Source organism: Fusarium keratoplasticum, chromosome 6 (genome assembly GCF_025433545.1).
Source record: "Fusarium keratoplasticum isolate Fu6.1 chromosome 6, whole genome shotgun sequence".
Taxonomy (NCBI): Eukaryota; Fungi; Ascomycota; class Sordariomycetes; order Hypocreales; family Nectriaceae; genus Fusarium; species Fusarium keratoplasticum.
In genome coordinates this window covers 1,973,547-1,997,920 of record NC_070534.1, presented here as the reverse complement: position 1 = coordinate 1,997,920, position 24,374 = coordinate 1,973,547, and the positions used below count along the sequence as shown (strand labels likewise).

General features: G+C 51.7%; 10 protein-coding genes across 10 annotated transcripts; 4 read left to right on the top strand and 6 right to left on the bottom strand.

Moving 5' to 3' along the window:
* Positions 1-366: 366 nt before the first annotated feature.
* On the top strand, positions 367-1,662 carry NCS57_00858900 (2EXR domain-containing protein; the record flags this gene model as incomplete). The annotated part of the gene is made up of 1 exon (XM_053058400.1): positions 367-1,662. One exon carries the CDS (start codon positions 367-369, stop codon positions 1,660-1,662), a length of 1,296 nt encoding a protein of 431 aa, XP_052912231.1.
* A 421-nt stretch (positions 1,663-2,083) lies between these two features.
* On the bottom strand, positions 2,084-2,903 carry NCS57_00858800 (AB hydrolase-1 domain-containing protein; the record flags this gene model as incomplete). Its single annotated transcript, XM_053058399.1, has 2 exons — positions 2,084-2,413; positions 2,466-2,903. The coding sequence occupies 2 exons, from the start codon at positions 2,901-2,903 to the stop codon at positions 2,084-2,086; spliced, it is 768 nt and encodes a 255-aa protein (XP_052912230.1).
* Positions 2,904-3,550: 647 nt separating this feature from the next.
* Positions 3,551-4,973, top strand: NCS57_00858700 (uncharacterized protein; the record flags this gene model as incomplete). The annotated part of the gene is made up of 4 exons (XM_053058398.1): positions 3,551-3,946; positions 3,999-4,375; positions 4,431-4,507; positions 4,561-4,973. 4 exons carry the CDS (start codon positions 3,551-3,553, stop codon positions 4,971-4,973), a joined length of 1,263 nt encoding a protein of 420 aa, XP_052912229.1.
* A 305-nt stretch (positions 4,974-5,278) lies between these two features.
* Positions 5,279-7,835, bottom strand: NCS57_00858600 (uncharacterized protein; the record flags this gene model as incomplete). The annotated part of the gene is made up of 8 exons (XM_053058397.1): positions 5,279-5,332; positions 5,388-5,525; positions 5,583-5,735; positions 5,921-6,040; positions 6,180-6,977; positions 7,031-7,339; positions 7,469-7,505; positions 7,555-7,835. The coding sequence occupies 8 exons, from the start codon at positions 7,833-7,835 to the stop codon at positions 5,279-5,281; spliced, it is 1,890 nt and encodes a 629-aa protein (XP_052912228.1).
* A 530-nt stretch (positions 7,836-8,365) lies between these two features.
* Positions 8,366-9,490, top strand: NCS57_00858500 (F-box domain-containing protein; the record flags this gene model as incomplete). Its single annotated transcript, XM_053058396.1, has 1 exon — positions 8,366-9,490. The coding sequence occupies one exon, from the start codon at positions 8,366-8,368 to the stop codon at positions 9,488-9,490; it is 1,125 nt and encodes a 374-aa protein (XP_052912227.1).
* A 748-nt stretch (positions 9,491-10,238) lies between these two features.
* Positions 10,239-11,791, bottom strand: NCS57_00858400 (uncharacterized protein; the record flags this gene model as incomplete). Its single annotated transcript, XM_053058395.1, has 2 exons — positions 10,239-10,958; positions 11,015-11,791. 2 exons carry the CDS (start codon positions 11,789-11,791, stop codon positions 10,239-10,241), a joined length of 1,497 nt encoding a protein of 498 aa, XP_052912226.1.
* A 1,348-nt stretch (positions 11,792-13,139) lies between these two features.
* NCS57_00858300 (uncharacterized protein) lies at positions 13,140-15,308 on the bottom strand (the record flags this gene model as incomplete). Its single annotated transcript, XM_053058394.1, has 3 exons — positions 13,140-13,269; positions 13,319-13,714; positions 13,762-15,308. The coding sequence occupies 3 exons, from the start codon at positions 15,306-15,308 to the stop codon at positions 13,140-13,142; spliced, it is 2,073 nt and encodes a 690-aa protein (XP_052912225.1).
* A 582-nt stretch (positions 15,309-15,890) lies between these two features.
* On the bottom strand, positions 15,891-17,869 carry NCS57_00858200 (uncharacterized protein; the record flags this gene model as incomplete). Its single annotated transcript, XM_053058393.1, has 2 exons — positions 15,891-17,620; positions 17,683-17,869. The coding sequence occupies 2 exons, from the start codon at positions 17,867-17,869 to the stop codon at positions 15,891-15,893; spliced, it is 1,917 nt and encodes a 638-aa protein (XP_052912224.1).
* Positions 17,870-18,887: 1,018 nt separating this feature from the next.
* Positions 18,888-19,792, bottom strand: NCS57_00858100 (uncharacterized protein; the record flags this gene model as incomplete). Its single annotated transcript, XM_053058392.1, has 2 exons — positions 18,888-18,967; positions 19,018-19,792. 2 exons carry the CDS (start codon positions 19,790-19,792, stop codon positions 18,888-18,890), a joined length of 855 nt encoding a protein of 284 aa, XP_052912223.1.
* Positions 19,793-21,274: 1,482 nt separating this feature from the next.
* On the top strand, positions 21,275-23,853 carry NCS57_00858000 (HET domain-containing protein; the record flags this gene model as incomplete). Its single annotated transcript, XM_053058391.1, has 2 exons — positions 21,275-21,741; positions 21,795-23,853. 2 exons carry the CDS (start codon positions 21,275-21,277, stop codon positions 23,851-23,853), a joined length of 2,526 nt encoding a protein of 841 aa, XP_052912222.1.
* Between the last annotated feature and the right edge of the window lie 521 nt (positions 23,854-24,374).

Genomic DNA, 24,374 nt, shown 5'->3' with positions numbered 1-24,374 from the left:
ATCAAGCTAAGGTTCATTGCAATGTTTATTGGATACCTGGTGACAGTTTCTCAGTATGTATATATATATATATATATATGCCTGATTCGTCTCTAACAGCTTTTTATCACTCCTTTGAGTGCAATTCAGAGTTATCCAAAGCCAGCTCTCCTCTGTTACCAACTGCCACAGTAACTTCCTTCTTCCTTAATAGACGCTACCTCCCTCCTTTCCCATTCAACCTTCCCCTCAACTTCTCAACGATCTCTCATACGTCTTTTGGAAAGAGCCATCAGTTCTGGAACGAACGCCAAGCCAGGTAGCGGTCATGAAACCCAACCTGCCTCCCGCAGAAACTCGCACCTCGTTCATCTCCGTACCATCATCATGGCCTCCAACAAAAATCCAATAACAATGAATCGATATACTTTTAATCCATTTTTCGGCCTTCCCGACTATATCCGAGACGAGATTTGCCTTCTTGCGACCCCTCCACGTATCGTCAGAGTCGAAGAGAGCCCTCAGGTCTCTTCCCCTGACGTGCTCGCATTTCTGTACCAGCTCCAATTCGCCGGCAAACGGCCTTTTATACATCCTTCTCTGGCATATTTTGCTCCTTACTGGCGCCCTTACGTCTTGGAGCTACCAGGATGGGATCCGCAGATCCTGGAACCCCATGAACCAATCAGCCAGTCGCCTGCTCAGCCTGATCCGTGGAAGCCATCCCAAAGTTGCCCTCGCCTCGATCCCGTCTGGCTTGCTCATCGACCTGAGCCCGCATGGAATTTATGTCGAAGCTCGAGCCTCTACTCCAAAGCTCCAATACCGCCTCTGCTGCACACATGCCGCGACTCTCGAAACCGCTTGAAGCGACTCGGATACGAACTCGCTTTCTCAACGCGCACCTCCGAAGCCCGGACTTGGTTTAACTTTCGACGCGATGCGCTTTTCCTCAGAGATCCCAATATAATCCAATTCCAGAGGTATGTAATTGACGCCCAAGGCCGCTACTTCGACGATATGCTGTTAGCCCTCCCATACAACCTGGCGCAGTTTATGCCTTTAGATCTACTCAGCGTCAGACGACTTGTTCTTCCTTTCGACCGAGTGCTCAATATGACGGACCCTTCCTCCCCTGACCTGCTGATAAAAATAATGGGCGCTCTGCGCGTCATGCCTCACCTTGAACAACTGTTCATAGCCAATGGCATCTTTGGCCCCGGAGCCGAAACACAACCCTTGGAATGGATCGACTGCGACGCTGCGGATTGCCACCTTGAAGAAGTCCGAAAAATCTCTTCATTCAGAGATCTCAGCAAGTTCGTTGTCGGTTTAAGTCTGGTTGAACCCTATGCAGCCGCCTGGGCAGGCTTTCCGACTTGGGTGGGCGACGAGTTTGAGGAGCGCCTTCAGGAAGGCCGAGACGAAGACTTGCTCCAGTCAGTCCGAAATTGGGGTGTTCCCAACGTCAAAGTAGGCTACCTCGGCGCGTCAGGGGACTTGAGGCGTCTTTCTCGCATGCGACAGGAGTACTGGCAGGATCTTTATAGCACAGACGTCGGCGAGGAGAGTTCCAGGGGAAAGCAACAATCGATGTCCAGCACCTACTCTGAGTCTGAGGAGCCAGAAACGGGATCTTCGGGCAGTGATGCTTGGTCTGATGAGTGGCCAGTGTTGTTCTGATGAAGCATCGATTGATTGGGCATGTCACGAGAAGAGAGCATATGTGCATAACGAGCGGCTAAGGACTTGATAGCGTGTTTGCAGAACTATTGTGGTAGAAATTGAATACAAACTGCCATTGTTTCCATTTTGCAAAGCTGCAAACCGGTGCTCAACTATTAATTCAAATACAGGTATCCAGACAAAGACGAAAACTTATGTGTCAACTGTGGTCCTTGATGTTATCCAAATAGTGTCTAGAGAGAAGTGAATTTTTTTCCTACAATGGCGTGCTTGTGTTTATATATCCACGGATATGCGTAACCTATCAATGTCTACCTAGATCTAGTCAATCTCTATGATCGACGGGACACCTCCTCGCCGTGATCCCATCTCATGTCGCTTCCCTTAATGCGTATCACTTAAGCACTCCCTCCCAAGCTTACTGGCCCTCGGTAATTTCGACGAGAATCTTGCAAGTCTCAGGAGACTTGCCCAGGAACGGGCTGTGGCCAGCCGCTATCCTCCTCTCCTTCATACCAGGCGTCAACTTGACCAGCTGCTCCTGAAGAGCCAGAGGGAAGATGAGGTCGTTCTCGCAGATTATATAGGTCTTTGGGATGGTTATGTCGGTCGCGATAAAGTCGATGCCTGTCTCGAACGCGTCTTGGGAGTGCGGCAGCAAGTTTGCGTACACTTTTCTTGCTTCTTCTTCTGTGGTATCGTTATAGAGCATCTGAAAACCCTTCTCATTGATGGTAGACTGCTTGTTCTGTGACAATCATGTTAGAGTGACAGCTGAAAACATGGTTGTAAATGCTTGCCTTCGTGTAAGCCTCTTGGGTGTTTTGCCAGTCAGGCCAAGCTCCACCAAAAGTCGTCAACAAATCCCAACCCTTGACGGGAACCGCAAAAGCCGCAAGAAAGACGATGGAACGGAATCCACCCTTCAGCCCTCGCTCAGCTCGCTCATGGACCCCCTGTCCCTCTGTGGCGACCGTGGCGGGGATGCCTCCGTACGAGTGGCCGACGAGGACCACCTCTCTACCTTCATCAAAGTAAGGCTCAGCCGTCTCCAACACCTTTGCCTTGTCGGCCTCCCAGGTGACTCCATGTGTTCCGTAGCCCATCGAGGGCATCTGGGGGATTGCGCATTCGTAGCCAAGGCGGTTGAGCTCGTTCTTGAGGGAGTCGTAGCAGACGGGTGGATGCCATGCCCCGGTGACGACAAGGAAAACAGGTTTATCGTTAGCCGAGCCCATCTTTGTTTATGATCTGCGAGATGTAACCGAGGGGGGAAGAAAAAAGTAACTGTGAACCCAAGTGGACAGTGGCGGCGCAGTGCGGGTAGTTATATCCGGCGATCCGGGCAGCTTGAGCCTCAAAAACACCGAAACAGTTCCGATTCAGGATCAAGCATTGACACTTCGTGCTGCAGGTTCCACATGGGGCGGGTATAGCCTCAAGTACAGGGCATCATACGACGACGAATCCTTCCGTGTCTTACCCACGGGCCCGCCAGGAGACGCCGCTCACCACATTTCTGGTAATACCTCCCGCTGTGACGAGCCCCCGTCTATGCGAGATGTGGGACTCCCTGGAATGGGTGCCAAGGATTTGGTTCCTGCAGATTGTTGTTGGTTCTGCCAAGCGTTGTTGGTTCTGCGATATGCAAGGTCCAGTTACAGCTGAACTCAAATTCCCCTTGCACTCGACCCATAATGGTTCCTCCCTCGGTTAAGGGGGTGCCTTGAGATGGTTTCCCATTTATTAGCCACAGACTCGATCTTGGATGTGGGAGCACCCGAGTCCGTGGTAACGAAACCAGACTTTCGGCTCTTCCAATGTCTTGGTCGGCGTGTTTCTGGGAGCTTGGTTTCCATCGTCACATATTCTTTTCACAATAATCATGACGAGCCCTTCCGATTTTCCACCCGAGTTCTTGGCCTATGATGAAGGGGCTAGGGTGGTGGGCGTTTGCGCTGCCATGATTCCGGTTGCAACGATCATTGTTGCCGTTCGGTTCTGGTCGAGATGGAGGAAACGGATCAATATTGGGATCGATGATTGGCTGATATTGATATCGCTTGTACGTCCAGCAGCGTGTTTGCCCTTTCTATTGTTAATGTTTGACAGCCTCTGCTTTGGTCTGTGGCGATTTTGGGCATTTGTGGTGAGTACCTTGCTGGCTCAACGCGAGGAGACAAGGCTGATCAAGGCGCTAGCTGTTCATTATGGAGGTGTCGGGAGGCATTTGGCCGTTGTGCTAATGGAGGATCAAGATATCTTTGGGAGATCAATGCTGGTGAGTGGTCCCATCCTGTTTAATTGACACTCAATCTAAGAAACATCTTCAGTGCCTCTTCATCGGCGAATTCACCTACGGCACCGTCCTCTGCACCATCAAAGCAGCCATCCTCTTAATGTACTGCCGCATCTTCCCGACCCGATTCATGAAATTCGGCGGATACGTCCTCGGCGGCATGACCTTTGCCTGGTGGGTGGCCGTGATCTTCGTCTCCATCTTCCAGTGCGTGCCTGTCCAGAAGACATGGCACCCCTTCATGGAGGGGGGACACTGTCTGGATAAGAACCAGTTCTTTCTCGGCAACTCTATTCCCAACATTATCACCGACGCCTTGATTCTATGCTTGCCTGTGTACGAGGTCTCGAAGCTGCAGGTTCGCAGGTCGCAAAAGCTTGCCATCATCGGAATTTTCCTCCTCGGAGGGATGTACGTCCATCTCTGGCTCTTCAGCCAAGGTCCTATGCATACTGACTTGCAATAGTGTCGTCGTGATTAGCTGCATTCGCCTCAAGGTCGTCATTGACCTCGTCAATGCTGGAGTTGATGCAGACTTTACTGGTGAGCAACACACACCAACCCCATTCTTGTCATATCTCGCTAACATTAGCCAGAACTCATCGGACCCTGCTGGATATGGACGACAGTCGAACCTACGATCGGACTACTATGCGCGAGCCTCCCTACGATGCAACCCGTCATGCACCTTCTCTTCGGTCGCTTCATCGGCGGATCCTCGAAAGAACGAGAACACACTTCTTCTGGTCTTGTAACGATCGGCGGCACAGGGTCAAAGTCAACCAACAAGAACAAGGTCCAGACAAAAGACGGACCATTCAAGAGGCTGCACGACAACGACTCAGCAGAGGAGCCTGTCCTGTGGCCCGAGTCTTATATCAACGAGCAAAGCACAGTGGTAGAGAGGACAGTCTATGCGAAAGATGTTGGGCTGGAGGCTATACCGTTGGATTCGATTGCTGTACATAAAGGCATGACGTGGACAGAGTCTCGGAGAGAAGGTTGTTGATTCGGGTCATCTAAAGCAATGAGCAACCGTTCAACGGGAGAAATTAATAGGAATAAGTTCTAACTCGGACATTGATAATGCTCCTACTTGGCTCATGCACCAGACCAAACCTATGCATACATGAAGGCTTCTCGAGAGACAAGAAGCGTAAACAACTGATCAAAAAAGGGCTTCATCAGCCAGACAAGGTCACCCAGAATACCCTGTTGGGCGATTTCGAGACTCTCCTCCTCTCCGCAGTAGAGACAGACCACCAACGAACGTCCTCAACCAGCCGTGTCAGGAGGTCAAACCTCACCGTGACATCACGTGTAGGAATACCCATGAAGCATTACAACGGAAGACATGGGTCCCCCGGCCTACATTCAGGTTAGTGAGAGGCTCGGGCAGTAAAGAATGTCAAGGTTGACTTACACTAGTGATGCGGTCCTTCCCAAACGTTGCTGCGATGCCTTGGATGCAGTGTCCTTCTGGGACCCGAACCATTCTCCAGTTTCCTGGTTCTGGTTCTCCTTGACCAAAGATTGCGAATCTCTCTCTGTTCGTTTTCAACTGCAAGCCCGGATCAGTCAGCTCTATACCAAGGATGGGGAAAAGGTCAGCACAAACCATGAGTCCGTTCAAAACTTCGGACTTGGGCACTCCAATCTCGACAATCCTCTCTCCGCCTGCTCCATCCAAGTCCAGATGCGTCAAGTCATCTTCGGGCCAATCTTTCCCAGGGCCGGCGTATTGCTGTCGCAGCCAATCTTTGAGAGGTTGCTACGCTCCCACAGCTGATGAATGACTGACGCCCAAAGAAGCCTCCGCGCCAGAGGTCCAGGCTTGTTCCAAAGCCGACAAGGCTTCGACTCAGGGATTGGCGCCTCTAGGATGCCGATTCGGGATATGACGCCGTCCTACTTGATATTTAGTCGAGTCCACACCATTAAATCATCGACACGTACTAAGCGAATGTGTCCCTCCACGCCGACGAGGCATTTGTTCTTCGAGGTGCAGAGCAGTCTGGTCTCATGATAACAGCTCGCTACGCCTATTGAGAACGTGGCTCCTGATCGAAGGTGAATCTGACAACGGTTAGTCTTTTCCTGGTTCAACACATGCCATTCTGTCAGGTCTGGCAAAACTCACACGGATGCCTCTGATCCCAACTGATTTGATCCCGACTTCCCTGGTCCCCAACGTTTCGTGCCCATCGATACAAACCGACATCTGGCTTATCCAGTCGTTGCCACCTATTCGTGCCACATCTTTCTCCCCAGTCTCAGCGCCAAGGATGCGCCGATCGCTTCCAAAGACGACGCCAAGCCCGATCAGGAGGCCGTCTGCATTCCAAAATGATTCGATGAAGCAGCCTCCGAATCGACACTTCTCCAAATCTCCCCACGAATAAAGCCAGATCATCGAGCTGGTTGTCACCCTGGTTGTCCGCCTGGTGCAACCTTGTTTTTGCACCTGAATGGGAGCAACCTTGAACAACGTATGCAGTCGAGCCTGTTCAACAATCTGGGGCTCCGGCTCCGTTGCGTATTGCGGTTTTCTGACCTCCTTGCAGTGGCGTGCGAGCTCCATGCAGGGCTGCCAGATCCGTCTCCTGTTGGCCATGGCCAGGAAGGGAGGTGCAACTCCGAACTTAGGCGTTGTCACAAACTCAAGCCAAGCATACAGCTTCATGTAGTCAATCTGTGTGGTCGAAGTCTCCGCAATAGCACCCATATCCCAGAGCCAGGGCATGTCGCTAGCGATTCGCGATTTCCAAAAAGGATTGCTCAGTGTGTCGTGATAGAAAGGCCTCGAGACACTCAGAGACACCAGCGCGTCGTACGGGAGCAAGTTTGAGATTTCGCGGATGAGCTCGTTGGATAGTTTGGAGAAGGGATCGTTATGAGGGTTGGCAGGCCCCAGGATGATTGCTTCAGGAGAGATCTGGAAGCTGCCCGATGCCAGTTCTTCGCGCAGGTCGTCATAGAATTCATCCACGTCCTTGGGGTTGGTAACAGTGAACTGGCAATACCGTCAGCATAGGCGTCGACAGTTCGTGTGTGTGTTGGTCTCACCTCCTCGCCAGGTCTGGACACCCAGCAATGATCCATCCCAGACATAGGACCATAGTCGATCTCGAGGTGGCACAGGTAATGCCCTGCTAGACCAGCCATTACATGGTACAGCAGGTTTCCATCCACCGATGAAGAGCCCTTGGTGAAAGCCATGGCTCTCTCGAAGATTTCGTAGCAAACTTGGTGGAAAGGGAATACAGGTGGTCCCTGGGCATCGACCTCGAAGTAACTAAGAGCTGTCAGCATAACGTTAAAGGCCTGGTTAGAGAACCTGCCATTGAACTTCTTCCTCGTCTGGTTGGTTTGGATCTTGAACCAATGTCAGTAGTGATTGTTGGAGGTTCGTATTACCAGAACTCACCATCACCAGGAATAAGCATCAACCTAGCCTAACAGTTCAGATTAGGTGTGGTTCATCCAGCCGCAAACAAGACTTACGTAGTCATCGTAAGGCTCAGCATCAGCGAAGAAGGTTCTGGTCGTATGTTAGAACTATCTCACCAACAACATTGGGTCCAGCTCACCTATCCTCTTCAAGAGCATCTGCATTCAACCCGATGCATGACAGCTCGCCCAGCCACCATAGGCTCTCCTGACTGACGAGGTCAGGATCATACCGGTGATCCTCCTCCCAGTGATCATAATCGATGGATGATTCGGTGTCTGAATAATCAACAAGTCTCTCAAGTTTTCTCTCCAACCTTTCTTCACGTCTTTTCACAGCTTCCGGGTCTCGGCTTCCGATCTCTGGGCTGTCGTTTAGAACGACGCCGCAAAAGGCGCAGTAACAGTCGAAATCCGGCATTTTCCTTCAAGTGTTGATGAAGGAAAACAGAGGTGAGGTGGTTGGAGTTGGGTCAATGGCCAGGCACGAGCGACTGCCTCGAGTTGCGCCGAAATTATCTGTATAAAGGGGGCAATAATTCTATTATGGAATAAGTCGGCATGAAAGGTTACATAATAGAGAAAACGACGCCCCTTTACAGTCCTATTTTTACAAACCAAAAGCAGATCAGGTCAAGCGCTTATAGACAGTGAATCAGTGACAAACACCGGCAGGTTTCTGTTACAGTACGCACACTTTTTCATAACAGACAAACTCCGCTCCTTGCACAGTAGCTAGGCTTTTGTTCTTCAAAAGCCCGGGTCCAGGCGAAACAACACCGGTGAATCAAAACACCTCTTTACAATCTCACAATCATCATCACCTCTACCATCACGCGCCTCTCGTTCTTCCTCAGTGTCTCTTCCTTACCTTTTCTTTCTAGCCCTTTCAAATATCAAACCATTCCAGGGCACTAGAACGCCATCTCCCATTTTACGGAAGCAGCGTCGATGGCTTCCCACAATGTCATCCCCAGAAGCGTATTCTCCGATGAGATCATCGAAAAGCTCACTACTTCGCCGAGGCTGGCGTTCGACAAAGTGATTCGACATCTCCCCAGACCAAAGCTTTCAACGATATCTCGAACCTCGAACAGCTCATCACTTGGTCTACTCGATCTCCTACCCGCAGAGATTCTCCTCGAGGTGCTCAAGCTCATCGACTTCCAGCCTCTTTCTCGACTCTTGCGGACCTCCCTCAGGGGAAAGGCAGTCGTAGAGGCATTGCGATTATATCGTCATGTGATGGAATACTCCCCGAAAGCCCTGGCTGCGCTGGGTAAAACACGCCTACTCCAACACCACTCGGCTGCTCTTGTTCGACAAGTACTCTCGGAACAGAAATGCGTCTCCTGCTTCGAGTTTGGTGGTTTTCTCTTCCTCCCAACATGTGAGAGAATCTGCCACGACTGTCTTGACAAGAACTACACTTTCCACTTGACGGGTGTGTCCTTTGCGAAGAAGTGGTTCTCCCTTAACAGCACACAACTACAAAGAATACCAATCATGCGAAGCATTCCTGGACGTTATCAGTTGAGGCCCGAAGCTAAGCGCGAGCACCGTCAGTCGCATCAGCTTGTCAGCGTCAAACAGCTCTTGCAGTTGGCAATCGACGTACATGGCTCTCCTGAGAATGTGGCCAAGCTCATGCCAACCCGGAGCTTCGACATAGATGACGACAACTTCAAGATTTTTGAGGAGTTCCACAAAGCCCCCTTGCAGCCACCAGGTTGCGACCTATCCAAACTCCCATTCGACTACCAGTTGCACGACAAATATCCCGGGATGGCGGCCATTCGAATGCCTTCTCTAACCAGCTCTGGCCTCGAGTATGGGAGCGAATGTCAAGGCTGCGACTATCTTCTGAGGAAGAAGTTTCTCGGAATATTGCCACGTCTGGTGCAGGAGGAGTTTGTGCCGCGCGACATAGTTCCAGAAGAGGTATTTAGAGCGATGGCCTCTCGACTTCGACCAGGAACAGAGTTTATAGAACATCTCAGGGAGTGCTGTGGTGTTGGTTGGATGTTCCGTGAGGGTGGGAGGCGACTGGTGTTCCACTATGAAGGGGAATGTTAGCCAACAGATTAAAGATGTAATCGTGTGCGGCAAGGTAAACAAGATGTCAGGAATTTTCGAGGGTTTCGCAACAGAGCAACGGGCTTTGGAGGATCTTGATAGTGGGATATTGGACGAGTTTCATGTAAGAGCTATATGTTGTACAAATTAATAAGAACTAGGGGGATTACAAAAAAGGAAAAAAAAAAAAAACATGTGTCTTGAGTTGAGTACCTCTCTGTGTTGTTGGTGCTGAAGTCCCTCTCTTCTTTCATGGCCAGCACGGGGTAAAAAGAAATGGGCGCGAGGGCAAAAAATGGTGGTTCCGCCCGGGATCGAACCGGGGACCTTCTCGGTGTTAACGAGATGCCATAACCAACTAGACCACGGAACCGTGGTGATTGGATGCTTGGACCATTGGTAGCAGGGATCATACGTGCTAGCACTCGTGGGTCGCGACTCCATACCTGCGCTTCATGACTACCCTGGATCAGAGCAAGCAAATGTCACGATCGCCAACTTAGAGCTCAAGCTCAGCATTTCTTTTAGCTTGCTCACTTTGTCTTGATTGCGCAAGGCTTCACCAAGTCATCTTTTAGCTACCAGACCTTATCTATTCACAAAGCTTGGACCCGGATGGCTCAATTGATCAAACCCATACAAATTCATGATTACAGATACATACAAATCCCGCTATGGAAACCTCTTCCAACGTCGCTCGCCTGGCAACAAAACCCTGAAGCATACACATGATCCCAAACACAAATTCTCACAATCCATTAGTCCGCTCCCTGTCCACAATCTCCTGCACCTGGTGGTTCTGCTGCTGCTGACCGTTGCTCTTTGAAGCGAGCAGCGAGTCAAGCAGTGAACCAATCTCGGGGTATATCCGCTCGATGGCCGCCAGGCCCTCTGGTCCCAGCTGGACCACGACGCCAAACATGTTGGCCAGTCTTGCTGCCTCGGTGCCGCGTGTGACGGCCGCCTGGAGATCCTGGATGTCTGTCTCGAGGCCCGTGGAGTTCTTCTCTGCTGCATCCAGATCTTCCGCCGCCCGTTTTAGCTCTGCCTGTTGTGCACCTATTGTCGCCTCTTGCTTCTTGACCTCCTCGTTCTTAGCTGCCCTCCGTGAGTCATAGCTCTGTATCGCCTGTGCAATCTCGGGCGGCAGAGACATGTTGTTCTCCTGGAGGGCATGGAGTTGGGGTGCAATCGCGTCTTGCTGAGCAGTTTCCTCGAGAAGTCTGCGCAGCTTCTCTTGCGAGTCTGCGATGTCGTTCTGTATATCCTGCACCCGATCCTGAGCTGCGCGAAGCTTGCTCATGGCCTCCTGGTGTGTGGTTCGATGTGGAAATATCTCCTTTTGGGCAACAGCGAGGTTAGCGCGTATTGACCGGACGTAGCCATCGATGGCCGCGGTGTAGACATTTGTCGCGGACTGGAGGGGCTCGTAGAGATTGCTGGCATCGAGGGACCGAGTCGCATTAGACTGTTTGTGTTAGTGACCTGGATTATCGCGAATGGCAATTTATAGTAGGAACTTACTGTAGCGTTCGGGCCAAAAGATGTAGCCATTTGGTAAGTAGCCATTGGGGAACTGAACATCATCAAACTCTGCGCAGCAGACAAGCGCGAGCCTTCTGGCGAGCTGTGGCGGATGCGCTTCTCTATCGGACTGGGTATCGTGGTAGCCGGTCGCTTGAGCGTTCTGACACTGCGAGGAAGAGGAGGAGATGGAGGAAACTCGGAGGCAACAGTAATGGATGAAGCCATGTGCTCCTCGCTTTCCTCTGAGGAAGTATGGCGACGCGATCGAGAAGGATCGGTGGGCGAGTCTGGGGCGCTGTAGTTTGTCGTTCTTCGTCGTCGTCCTGATCGTCGCTCGACGGTGCCGCTGTCATCGCCAGTCCCATCATCTTGGAGATCTCGAGTTGGCGATTGTGGGATTGTTCGCACGAAACGCTTCTTTGCTGCATGGACATCCTGCGCCATCAATTTACCAGCATAGGAAGGTTTCCGGTCGCGCGCTAGGGACTTTCGCAGCTCCCCCTGGAGATCCTCCAAGGTGTCTCCGGGATTCCTCGCGACATGATCCGCGACCAGCGCCAGGTCCTCGAGCAGGTTAATGGCCCACATCTTTGGGGGCGCCTCGGGGACTATGTCCCAAGGCCAGACACCCATGGCCTTGTATATGCGACGAGCAGCTCTTGCGCCACGGGTCTGGAGATATGCCCCATGGGGCTCTGGGATGCGGATCGTGTCGATGTTGTCGTGGGGACCATCAGCCTCGGAGGTCGGCGCGTTGGGTTTGGTGGTCGGCATGGCGCGAGATGGTCGCGGGAGGAGGTCTATGGCATTCAATTGGACCTCTCGGGCGTATGATATCGCAGATGGCAGAGCAGCGTGTACGGAGATCCCAACCGCGGGCAAAAGCCGGGCTGGCGGGTGGTGGTGAACAAGTTGTTGACTTGATTCCCCAGCCACGCATCATCATGGGGCGTGTGACTGGGCTCGCGAGAACATCATCTCATGCAAGATCACGTGACTTGGACAGCTCTCCCCGCAGTCATGAACTCATGATAGTGTTTGACGGCAATGGGCGGCCTGTATTGGGGTTGTAGACGTGCCTGAAACCATGGAGAGCTTATGCGATGCCTCATTGACCTTTTTACTAGACTTTTCAACTTTGTTCTGCTGTTTTGTGGTGAATTGTAGATAAACAGCCTGCTTGTTTGCTACGCGAGAAGTAGCACCGTGCGTAAAAAGCAAACATTCCTTTATTCGCCTGCTTGGGGTTGGTTGGGGTTGCGGAGAGGACCTCGACATTGAGCCTCGAGGAGAATGGAAAGAGGAGACCAGACGAGAAATTTAGCCTTAATCTGCCTGTAACCTTGCAAGGAATGAAGCTCATGAATCTCAAACAGTCATACAAACAGCGCTGTCGTGGACTGAGGGTACAGTGTGCTACACCCCTGCACTATGCACTTTTGAGACCTTAGCGAGGTGGCGTCCAGCGACGCGTGATGGCTGCCGCGTTGGACAGCAGGAGGAGATGTATTTGTTATTGTCACATCCACGAGTCTCTCGGTGGCTTTGATTGTCTAAAGCTGAGGTACGAGTTGTTGGTTCGAATCCTAGAAATACCAAGTTGGGCTCGTTTTCAGCTTATAACTTGGATCTCATAGATCTCAACCTGAGTACTCAGGCACAGCTCGTTCAGGTACCCTCACTTCAATGATGATAAGAATCGTTACAGTTACTACCGGAGTAAAGTCCTTGGCTGAAGAGAGTGAATGGGTAGTTGTTTACCATGGCTGCGTCTTATCTCTTGGCACGCAAGCTATAAACACGAAGCCGTCGAGCAATCAAAATGGGCAGGCTTCTCATCACCAAGGTAAACCTGGGTGAATAATTTGATAAGCGTTGGTCTTCCCAATTGGTACTTGAACAATCAGGTAGACTTGATGTGAGTGGATTTTCATATCCGTTTGCACATATCTCTTGTCTCATGGAGCAAACACGCAACATGATCTAAAATCATAACGGAAAGTATGATGGCGAAGGCTCTTCATTCAATTGGTAGTTATAGCCATAGAACTGCCAGCTTTGGTAGCTATCAGAGGCCTTTATATCATTACGACCCCACATCTACTCCTGCTGAGCCTGGCACTCAAGCCTTGTTGACCCTGTTGTAAAAAGTCTGGATCGCATTCGTGATGAGCGCCTTGACCTTGGTCGAGTCCAACTTTTCCTCGCGGTTGAAGGTGTATAGACCGTTGACCTCTTGCTCAATATCGGCACTTGAGACAGTTAGTAAATCCAAGTATGACCAAGATTCGATGTACTCACAGCTGTGTGTAGACAAAGGCGCAGCAGTATCCTCCCTCAATCGTACCCCTGACGAGTCTATCGATCCTCTTGACCAGGTCATCGGGGTTAGTCGCCGTCGTGTATCCCCAGTCGCGGTTCTCCTCTCCGTCTTCCTTCTTGGCCGGGGCAATGTTGACTCCGCCAAACTCGGTGTTCATGACTGGTGCGCCGGGCTTGTGCTTTGCACCCTCCTCGACGCCAGGGATGGCAGGCACAAACATGTCTCGGCCGGCCTTTTGGCCCGTGATGAGGTCGAGGCTAGCACATGTCTTTTCGAGCTCTGGGCCGTCGCTGTAGTCGTGGAAGGTTGTGAGGTCAGTGATGACGTGCTCCCAGCCGCAGTTGTCGTTGATGCTTCGAGTGTTGTCAAGACTCCTGTTTATGTGTGAGTAAAATTCTAAAGATGGCCGCGAGGTTCTTACTTGGTCAGGTAGTAGAGTTGTCGGATGTGGTTACGCTGATCGACATTGTCCTTCAGAGACCCGTAGCCCCAGCTCTCGTTGACAGGAGTCCACGTCACGACGGATGGATGGTTAATAACCAGCTTCACAGCCTCAGTCCACTCAGCGTTGAAGCGCTCCACGTACTCCTGGCTGAACTGGTAGGCGTTGGCCATCTCGCCCCAGACGAGATAGCCAAGCTTGTCGGCCCAGTAGTAAAAGAGGGGATCCTCAACCTTCTGATGCTTTCTGCAACCGTTGAGACCCATCTTCTTCGCAAGCTCAATGTCAGTCTTGAGACTCTCTGGAGTTGGGGGCGTCATGAATGTGTCGGGCCAGTAGCCCTGGTCCAAGCATAGAGCTTGGAAGTAAGGCTTGTCATTGAGTCTCCAGAGACCATCGCCCTTGGTCCAATCGATAGACCTCATACCAGTGGTGGTCTTGACTTCGTCAATGACCTTGTCAGAGCCGTCGTAGAGTCGAATGACGAGGTCGTAGAGCTGAGGATGTTCAGGAGACCAGAGAGCAACACCATCCCGCCAGCAGGAACCATTATCGAGAGGTGCATCTTGGAGAACGGACTGAGGCAGCTTGGACCTCTGCTCTTCGGATAGACGCACGCTCAAATCAACTGCAACAGTGTCGGTCTCCCGGGGGAGAGCTTTCTTCTCTGACTTGGCTACAGGAACACCAGCAAAGCTAGCCTCGAGCTCAACGCTGTAGCTCTTGCCAACTCGCCTGCCTTTGGTAACAATGGTACTGCGGAGCTGCCCTCCGTTGATGTCGTTGGACTTGATGACGGTGCCGGATGAACTATCGGCGATGCGAGCTGAGGGAACAACCTCCAGCCAGACTGACTGCCAGATACCACCCGAGGGCGTGTAGAAGATACTCTCGGGCTTGGCACCCCAGTATTGCTTGCCTCGCGGCTGTGTCAAGTCATAGGCCGAGTCGTAGACGCGGATGGTCAGACGGTGAGCGGACGACTGTCCAGCAGCGTTCACAGCGTCAGTGGCGTCAATCTCGAAGGGAACATGTCCACCACGATGACCACCAATGTACTCTCCATTTAGCCAGACAGTGGCCTCATAGTCGACAGCACCAAACCTCAAGACAAGGCGATGTCCCTGCTCCTTCTCCTGCGCACTCCGCAGGTCAGAAATGGCACGCTCGTACCACAGCACCTCATGAACACCTCGCTCATTGATGCCCGAGGCAGGAGACTGGAACACAAAAGGGACCTTGATCTTGGTCTTGGAGTTTGTCGTCTGAGACGAGGCGGAAAAGACATTGTTCTGGATCAGGGCCTGGGTGTCGCCCACGATCTTCTGGACGACGCTGTCGCTCTCTGCCGAGGCGCCCTCGCGCATGTTGGAGGTGGTGACGCTGACCTTTTCAGGAAGGCCGGTGCGCTGCCAGTTCTCTGCGAGGCCAGTGTCGGCGTCGTCAAAGAGAAAGTCCCATTGTCCGTTGAGGGTCTCCCAACGAAGGGGGTTGCGTTCAAAGTCTGGGCGAGGATACGACGTCATCTTGGAGGGGTAAAAGGCACAAGAAGAGGTCAATTCAGGAAAGAGAAGTCACAGGAAACCGTTCAAGATCTAACGAACGTGTCGAGAAAGGACAGCTTTTTGTCTCGAGAAATTCACCGACCGTTTCGCCGCGCGTCGATCGGTTAAGTTGTTTGATGGCTGATGAGGGGGTTACACGCAGCAAGGAACCACCTCTCGTAATCATGCTGTGGGGCTGCATCTTCCTGTAAGATGCTCGAGACGGTGGTGGTGAGCTCCGTGATTGAGCGGCAGCAGTTGGGGATCTTCAGGCCATTCTCCACAAGGGTGTCTTAGCCTGGTGGACTTTAAGTGGTTCAGCGGTTCTCTGACATTCTTTTTCGTTGAGAGAGGAACAGGCAGGATGTGATAAGGAGTGTGATAAATGAATCGGGAGAGAGAAGACTTGTCTTGTCTTGCTCATATGGTTCCCCAAATTACGAAATTAACACTATGAGATGCAGTACGCTTTCTGCCCACGTCTAACTAGGTATAGGTAATGACTTTCTTGCTTGGCTTGACTTTGGTATCACTTGGTAAAACTTCAAACAAAACGCTTTGCTTTCACTCCTTGAGGATGCTCGCCCCCTCCTTGGTCGTCGACCCGCCCGACGAGTCGCTCACCCGTCGGATCGTCTTCCACGCGTCGGACAGACCCCCCGTCGACTCGATGAGCGAGTTGCGCCCAAAGTTGAGCGTGCCCAGGCTGGGAGATGGGCTCGGGTTGTTGGCCTCGATCTTGGTGTGCACGCCCAGCTGTTGTCCGTCAAAGGGGTTTGTACGTGTTGCGCTGCTGGAGCTGCTGCCGAGGCGTGGTTGCTCTTCGGATGTTCGTCGTCGGCGCCAGAGGAAGAAGGCAACGGCGAGGGCGAGAAGGACTCCTAGTACGACGCCGACTGCGATGCCGGCCTTTGCGCCCGTGGAGAGGCCGCCCTTGCTGCCGGAGCTTCCTTCGCTGCTGTCGGATCCCTCCTTGCCCGAGCTCTTGTCGCTTCCGCTTCCGCTCCCACTGCTACTTCCGTCGCTGTCATCGTCATCGTCCTCGCTGTTGATATAATCCTCTGGGTTTCCCTCAGTGTCCTCAATGCCTCCGGTACTGGGCTTCCTCTCCTTCTTCTCGTGGTCTCCAACACATGAGTACTTTCCCTCGACAATCTTCTTGATGTTCGCATCAAACCAGCTGCAGTCCATGGACTTGTCGCCGGAAATCTTGAAGTCACCCTCAACCTTTTCCAGGTTGAAGAACTCGACGTTGGTGAAGGGGCCCTTGATCGAGATGGTGCCGGCAGACTTGAGAGCGTTGGCCGTGATATTGGTGAGCTCATCGTTGCCGCTAATGTCCATCTCCTGCACATAAGTCACTCTGGGAAGAGCAAAGGTCGTCAGAGAGGGGTTATCCTCGACGGTGATGGTGCCTTCGAGGTTCTTGATGAGGGGAATCGTGAGGTCCTCGAGCGCGGTTGACTGGAAGGTGAGAGAACCCTTGACCTTGCTCAACGACGCAAACCCAATCTTGCTCACATCCTCAAACGTCGAAGTCGCCGTGGTGTTGCCGTTTCCGAGAGTTGTAAGCCTAGGGAACATGACAACGGGCTTGTCTCCGTTGGCGGTGACCGAAATGGTTCCCGCAAACTCGAGCGCCGAGAGTCCAATCTTGGTGAACGCGCTGTTCTTGTAGATGGTGATGTCTCCCTTGACCGTCTTAAGCTTGGGGAAAGAGATCTTCTCCAGAGCAGAGTTTTGCGAAATGGCAAAGCCCTTGTTCGCTGTCGTGAAAGCGCCAGCCATAAGCTCCTTCATATCACCGTTCGCATCGATGGAAAAGTCGCCATCCACGGTATGAATCCCATTCAACTCCAGCTCCTCCACTTGAGTGTCAGTGACTCTCATCATAGAGCCCACCGTCACGTCCTTGTCGTGCTCAATCGAGAGCTTCGCGAATCCTCCAGTAATGACATAGTTCTTGCCCACCTCCTCCAGCGCCTTAAAAGACAGGTCGAACTCGTCGATTGTGCTACCCGAACCTGTGTTCCATATCGAGAACTCGCCATCAACAGTCTTGAGGTCGGATGCCGTGACCACCGTCTTCTTGGAATGCTTGTGAGGGTAGATGACCAGGTCGCCAGTGAGGGAGCTGATGTCGCCGAGGTCGACTGAGGCCTTGTCGGATGGCCAGGCGGATGGGTCGCTATCGAAAAGGAGAGACAATGAGCCGTCGATGTCGGTGCAGGAGGAAACTCCTTTGGTATCGTCGGGTGAATCGATAATGGTATAGTTGCCAGAAATATCGCAGTCTGGACGCGTCGATACCGTGTCAGCTGAGACAGTACTGATAGAGCGTGTTAGTCAAACTCACCTGCTGCTGCGAAACGCCCTGAAAGGAGGAATGACATCGCCACGAAGGCGATGCGACTTGTCGGAGCCATGATAGACCCTTTGCCCTCCGATGTGACTCCCTGGAAGCCTACAATGAAGTTATCCAGAGACTCGGCCAGTTGACAAGAGACCTGACCACCGGGAGGGGAGGAGCTTCTTTTATTCATCTCGCCTAAAAGCTATCCCCTGGTCCTTGGCCATCCCCTCAGCACGGCCATTTGTGCCAGCAGGGTAAATTAGCTCACGCCACGATGCGACGCTAAAAAGGGGTCCTTTCCGGTGAGAGCGACCAGACGACGCCAAGGGGAAACCGGACTGGTTCAGATTGGGAGCAATGCCCGAGCGTTCAGACCATGCGCTCTTGACGATAGAGGCGAGACAGGTCTAACGAACGGGGTGGCTGGCGATGGTGTTGATTCTGGGCGCATCATCTCGGCATCTGCGGTGTTTGGCAGCTGAAGGAAGAAGGTCGATTTTTGAAACATTGCTTCTAGCTGCCGCTAGCGGCCTTCTTGGCTGATGCGGTGGAAATGAGCAGTGTGACGGCATTGAGCGAGATATTGGTCATCCGTCATTTTTTATGCGACAGCCCCAACTTTGACGGGGGATTATGCACGCTTATTTTTAGACATTCTGAAACTGTCACAGTGACAGAGAATGTGAATGGCTCTCCCTGTGTGAAGACGGTTTCCAGTAGGGTGAGCAAACGCCTGGTGGTAGGCCTGCAGGCTCAGTGGCCAAGACTTCATTCACCAACTGGCAGCCTTACGTTGGCACTTGGTACGAAATGGTGGATACGTACTGTCGATCTGACAGACATGTCTGCGATGGATCGTTTCAACAATCTCATTGCCGTTTGTCGCTGATCAGCATCTCGGCTGAATTCCCAGCGGCCCAACGGATCTAACCTCTCGAGCCGACAAGCTGCTTTCGCTACCAACTTGGTGGCCGAAATGAGCACCTCTCGGCTGTGGAGACACCTTGCAAGGCTGTCGAAACGGGAGGGAACACCTTTGAGGGAACAAACAGATATTAATAGGCTATTTCCATTCAACTGCTACCTCTATTATTTGGTTCAAAGCATAAAAAGTGTCTCTGGCTGGTCAAACTCTAACAGAATTTCTTGTGCCGTCAGTCACTAATCGCAACCGTCGCTCAACGCTTCCTACCCGGCTGGCTGCCAGGCTATGAGTACCTGGTCCCCATACGTGCGCCACCATAGATACCCGTCGCCCCGGGGGTCTTTGTGGAAGCGATTCGTTTGACTGCGACAAACGGTTAGCACAAGTTTTCACAATGCACCTGAAATACAAACATTGTTCCCACGTGAGAGGCTCATGGAGGTCTTTGACAGCATCCCTCCACACGCGAGCGCACCAACAAGCGACAAGCAGATCAAACAGCTTCTCTTCAACTGTTGCCTTGATCGAAAGTCGAGGCGGCTCCTCAATCTTACCCTCCTTGCCGCGTTGTGGGCGTGTTTCCTCAGCAATGACCTTCCCTTCAGCATCCTTCCAAATTATTGTGTTTGCCTTCCCTCGACTAAGTCGACCTCGCAAATCAGTATCCGCCTTGAGGAGTCCTTCAACCTTGAAAGAACTGGTAGACAAGCCCTGCGACATTGTCACTTTGGGAAATGTCCGCTTCTGGCTTGTCTGCCCCGTGAGAACGACATTCTTTCCGTTCGCTCCCCCAAATTCGCCTTTGCTCACAAATTCGGCTTTAAAGTCGTATATGTGGTCGAGACGAGACTTGAGGCTTGGTTCCGAGTCTGAGTTGGCGACGCGATATCGCATCTTTTCGATGCCATAGACATCGGTCGTATTGTAGGCCGGGGGACTGTTGAGCTCGTATAGAGTGCGAGAGGGTGCATATGCAGAGTAGATGCGGCAGTCATCGAGTACGAGAATGGGTAGGTCTTCGGGTGCAGAAGGTTCTTGTTGATGAGTGGCATCATATGACGGAGGTTGCTCAGCTGGTTGCTCAGCTGGTTGCTCAGCTGGTTGCTCAGCTGGTTGCTCAGCTGGTTGCTCAGCTGGTTGCTCGGCCTCTGCAGAGTTCTCAGCCATCTTAAGGTTTTCCTTTTCCATGATTACTCTCTGGCCGATAAAGGCGAGTATTGGTGAGCGAATTTAGATATAGACCAAAATCATGAAGTTGAATGTAGTGCAAGTAAGCTCAATACAACATTTTACGGGAAAGCGATGACGTATATATACACTGGTGGTGGAAATACAGCCTGAAATCCATATGGGCCTGAATCAGTGCAAGGTCATGAGATTGTCCGAGTTTGGTAAATCCGAGCGCTCTGTGGTCGCATTTAAGGAACCTTCCAGTCATGGCGTCTTGGCAGGCGTGTAAAAGCCTCAACTGTTTGTGCTGCGGACCAATTTAGTTGACGCCCGGGTAAGCTGTATGGCTCTGCGCAAGCGAGCTCAAAATCCATGTCTTGGCATACTGCCTTTTGACATATCACCTTGTTCGGTTGTGCCTGAAGGATTCCTTTGACCGCGGAGATGGTTGACTCAAGTTTTACATTTCATGTAATAAAATGGGAGACAATATGATAGATACATATGATTGCGAAGTATGAAGATACTTATGGAGGATGGATTGTCTAGAAATGTTGGCATCTCTTCTCAATAATCCTTGGCGTGGTAAGCGTATAGCCAGTCTGGTTTAAACGGCTCACTTTTGGAGTAATACCCTCTGTATGTTATTCCATTCCGCAGTTCCTAAAGTAAGTTTTTTCATGTCCTAGCGATCAACCTTGTATGGGATCTTAGCCCGTTGCTTTTCATTGTTGATCGGTCATTGGGGACAAGCAATATATGACTTCCTATCTATGTCAAGACCCGAGATACCTTTGCCATCTACCATAGGATCCATATCCTCTGGGCCAAAAGTCATACTTGAACGGCTGACTGGAGGGCTTATGTCCCATCGTTCTCTAACCATTGCTTGATCTACTTTCTGGGAAACGGTTCAGCTCAAGATAGGCCTTAACTAGTAAGTAAGATAGCTTCTCCCCACGCTTGCAGTTAGCAAATATTGTGCTCAAGGCTTGTTGTGAGGTTTTCTAATCTTCTTACCTCTCTGCGACTGTTTTAGCCACCGATGCCGGTCCGATGAATTCGGCCGCCACAGACCTCAACCAGCCGACCGGCCCGACGAATTGATAGAAAGACCACTTAACTTGCAGACGAAGCTCAAGCACACTAAAGCTCACTTCTATTTATTGAGTTGAGCTCTTGCCGTTATAAGCTAAGTTAACGTCAAGCTCAGGCTAGAGAGACCTGAGTTAAGCTTGGAGTAAGTGTAAATGTGAGGTATACAAAAGACTGCGACGTCAGGACGTCAGGCAGATTCATCTCGTTGCAGCACTTTTTTTTCCGTCTACGGACAGTCCCAGCCTCAGATTAGGCAGAAGCAAGGCTCGTTTCTCTCTCTGGTCTTAAATAGTATGGAATAATGCAATCAAATTCAACTATCCGAGCAAAGTACCTCAGCCGCACATCTTGCGGGGTCATCATGCCTCTCAGATCAGCATACCCTCCCAATAAAGCCTCGCCATGACCCGTTGGCACTCAACATCCTGCCAATCCCCCATAGTCTGGGTCGGTGAGGATTCCGTCCCTAGATGCAAAGCCTGCGGTGCTTCCGCTCACGAGCAGCTCCAGCAGCTGAGGGAGCATCCTTCCAACCCGATTTCTCCGTTGCCGCCGGATGAAAAGGCAGGGCAGTTAAATCTCCACTGGCCATCTAGCGTACCATATACACGAGAGAAGATTGCCGCATTGACAGAAGAGATTCATGACTGTCTTCAAATCTCCGACCCGCCTTCAAGGACGCAAGAATCTCTCATCCATGGGCGCACTCTGGAAACAGACGAGTTTCGGCTTATATGCCTCACAACTGAGGAGAAGGATTTGCCAGCAGACGTGGTTCACTTGTCATTGGAGACGTACACCGATGGCAATTTCCCCGACTATGAAGCTGTCTCTTATACCTGGGGAGGTGAAGATGGAGACGACACCTTGTGAGTGTGAAACCAACACACCTCATAGCCTGTATATCTCAAACCTTCTCTAGGCGTCACCCAATCTACATCGGCGAGCACTGGGATATTCTCCTCCAGACCCGTAACTGCTGCGCAATGCTCCGCTACCTCCGTCCCTCGAGAGGCATACGGATGGTCTGGGTCGACGCCATATGCATCAACCAAGAAGACATGCAGGAGAGAGGTGACCAGATCGCCAAGATGGGCCAGCTCTTCACGGGATGCTTTCAGGTCTTCCTCTGGCTCGGTGATGACATAGCATTCAAGAAGCCAGGTGTTCATCCTCCACGGCTTCCTCTCCACGAGCTCGAAAACCTGGAGGAGCTGCAACTTCCGAGCAAAACAGAGCCAGTCAACATCCGAAGCCTTTTCGAGAGACGGTATTTCAGCAGGGTGTGGATCATTCAAGAACTCATCCTCCCACCACGCATCGCCATACCCATCGGAGATAAGATCTTCTGGGTTGACCCTTCCACGCCGACGCACTTTGAGCGTCTGTCGAGCCGCGACTGGCTATGGGAGCAGACCAGAGCACCGTGGTTCCAGCATGCAACCAGAGGCTCAGTCATGCAGGAGAGTATCCCCGAGTTCATGGCACTCACCTGGAAGAGTCAGTCGTCCGACATCCGGGACAAGGTCTATGGAGTAATGGGCCTCTCCTCTATGAAGGAGGGTACCCAAATCCGGCCTGACTATGGAATATCTCTCCAACATCTCATAATAGGCTTCTTCGCCCATGGCATCATCAGCGGAGGCGCACCCCACTTGCTCCTCAAGGCAGCGGGTACATCAGCTGAAACCGGCATACCCTCTTGGATGCCTCACTGGAGGGGAGACGCCTTGGAAGAGCTGTTTAGGAGCAATGACAATGAGAATCCGGCCTGGGAAAACGTGGAGCCTTTCCTTGTCAAGGTGAAGAGCCGCCGGCAGAGCAAATGGACTGCAACGGCCGGTCCGGGACACAAACAATACCGTCTGGTGCGGTTCCTTCCTGGGTCCTTCTTCGAGGTAGGAAGGAAGTTGCGCAAGACTGTCTTTGATAGGAGGCCTTGGCACCAGAATGCGACAGTGGGCGCCGATACTGGGGCCATGTCTCTCAACCTGACGAGGCTGGTGTCGATCAAGAATCGTCCGGCCAGAGTTCGTGGTTTCGGCGGGGAAAGATGGTATAGGATCAAAAGCACCAGGGAATTTTCTTGTGAGGACGTCATCTTCGTCATGAGTCGAAGCAAGCTGGACGAGGTAGTCGAAGCTGGGGATGAAATCTTTCTCCTCGACACCAATGTTAGGGCGCCCATCTATATGATCCTGCGCAAGACGGACAATCCCCGAGAGTTCCGTCTGGTAGCTGCCTGCCCCCATCTGGCCTTCTTGCTCATGACAGAAATCGACATGCCCGTCGAGCCCGTCAAGCCCGTCAATTCGAAATCACTCCCTCTGGGCGATCTCCAGGGCAGCCTGCACGAAGACCTCACGATTCTGCGCAATTTCTACGACCACGAAGTATCTAGCAGTGTGATTAATAAATATCAGGGCATCCAAAAGCAGTTTCTCTTCCCAGGGAAGCGCGGACCGATCACGTTCAAAGAAGTGCTACCTCTCCTGTTGGGACTTGCAAGAGACAAGCACAAGCAAAAGTTCAAGTCGTGGAGGGGCTTCCAGGAGTTATATTTGGAATCGATCGACCCCAAGTTCCAGCCGCGCGTATCCAACGGCTTTTGTGAACTGTCCCTTGACGCAGAGGACAAGGAGGAGATTGTTAACCTCCTGGACTACCACACGTCTAGCGTCAGGATGAAAGGCTGGTCCAAGGAGACAGACAAGGAGGGCACGGGCAGAGTTGTGCTGAGGCGCAACATAAGCGTCATCGGACTGGAGCTGAGGACCATGGTTTCTAACTCGTATTTTTTTAACCTGGTGGAGCTGGTGGACAGTCTGGTGGGCAGGCTCGAGGATGCGGATGTTGGAGAGCGCATCATGGCGGGGCCGGTTGAGGAAGACCATTTCCGAGGCGGAGCACATTTATGGCTTGACGAGGTGTTCGGGAGGTTTGGGCTTGACGGGAGTACCTTTAGAGTGCGTATGGTATAAGGTTGTTGGTATATTGGGTCTTTTCCAATAACCCTTGCCTTGTGAGGAGCCCTATGTAGAGACGACAATCAGGAACCCCCGTTCTTTAATTCAACTCCCAAAATGCCGTCTAACGCTCGTGTTTCGTTTAGTAGTACCACTTAACTCAGAGGCGAACCTTGAGCACAAAAATTCATTTCCTCCCAGAGCTGAGCTCATGCCGTAAGCCTTGCGCTTAGGTGTTTGTTAATAGGTGCGAAACGTAGTCAGGGCCGTCTTAAGGGAGTATTGAGATTATAGGCTCTCATTATGCCCTAATGTAATAGTATTCCTAGAGGTAGCTTATTAAGGTATAGAGTGCTTTAATGGAATTTCAATAACCCAAAGATTGAACTTATTAAAGCGAACAGTTTCGTCGTACAAGCTGGGCTACTCCGATGAACAGTTGGATGGGACATACCACTGGTGAAGTCAAGCAGCAGGGACTAGGGTAGCAATGTGACCAGTTTTTCCACTCTTCTATAGCTCGAAAGTCTTCGCCT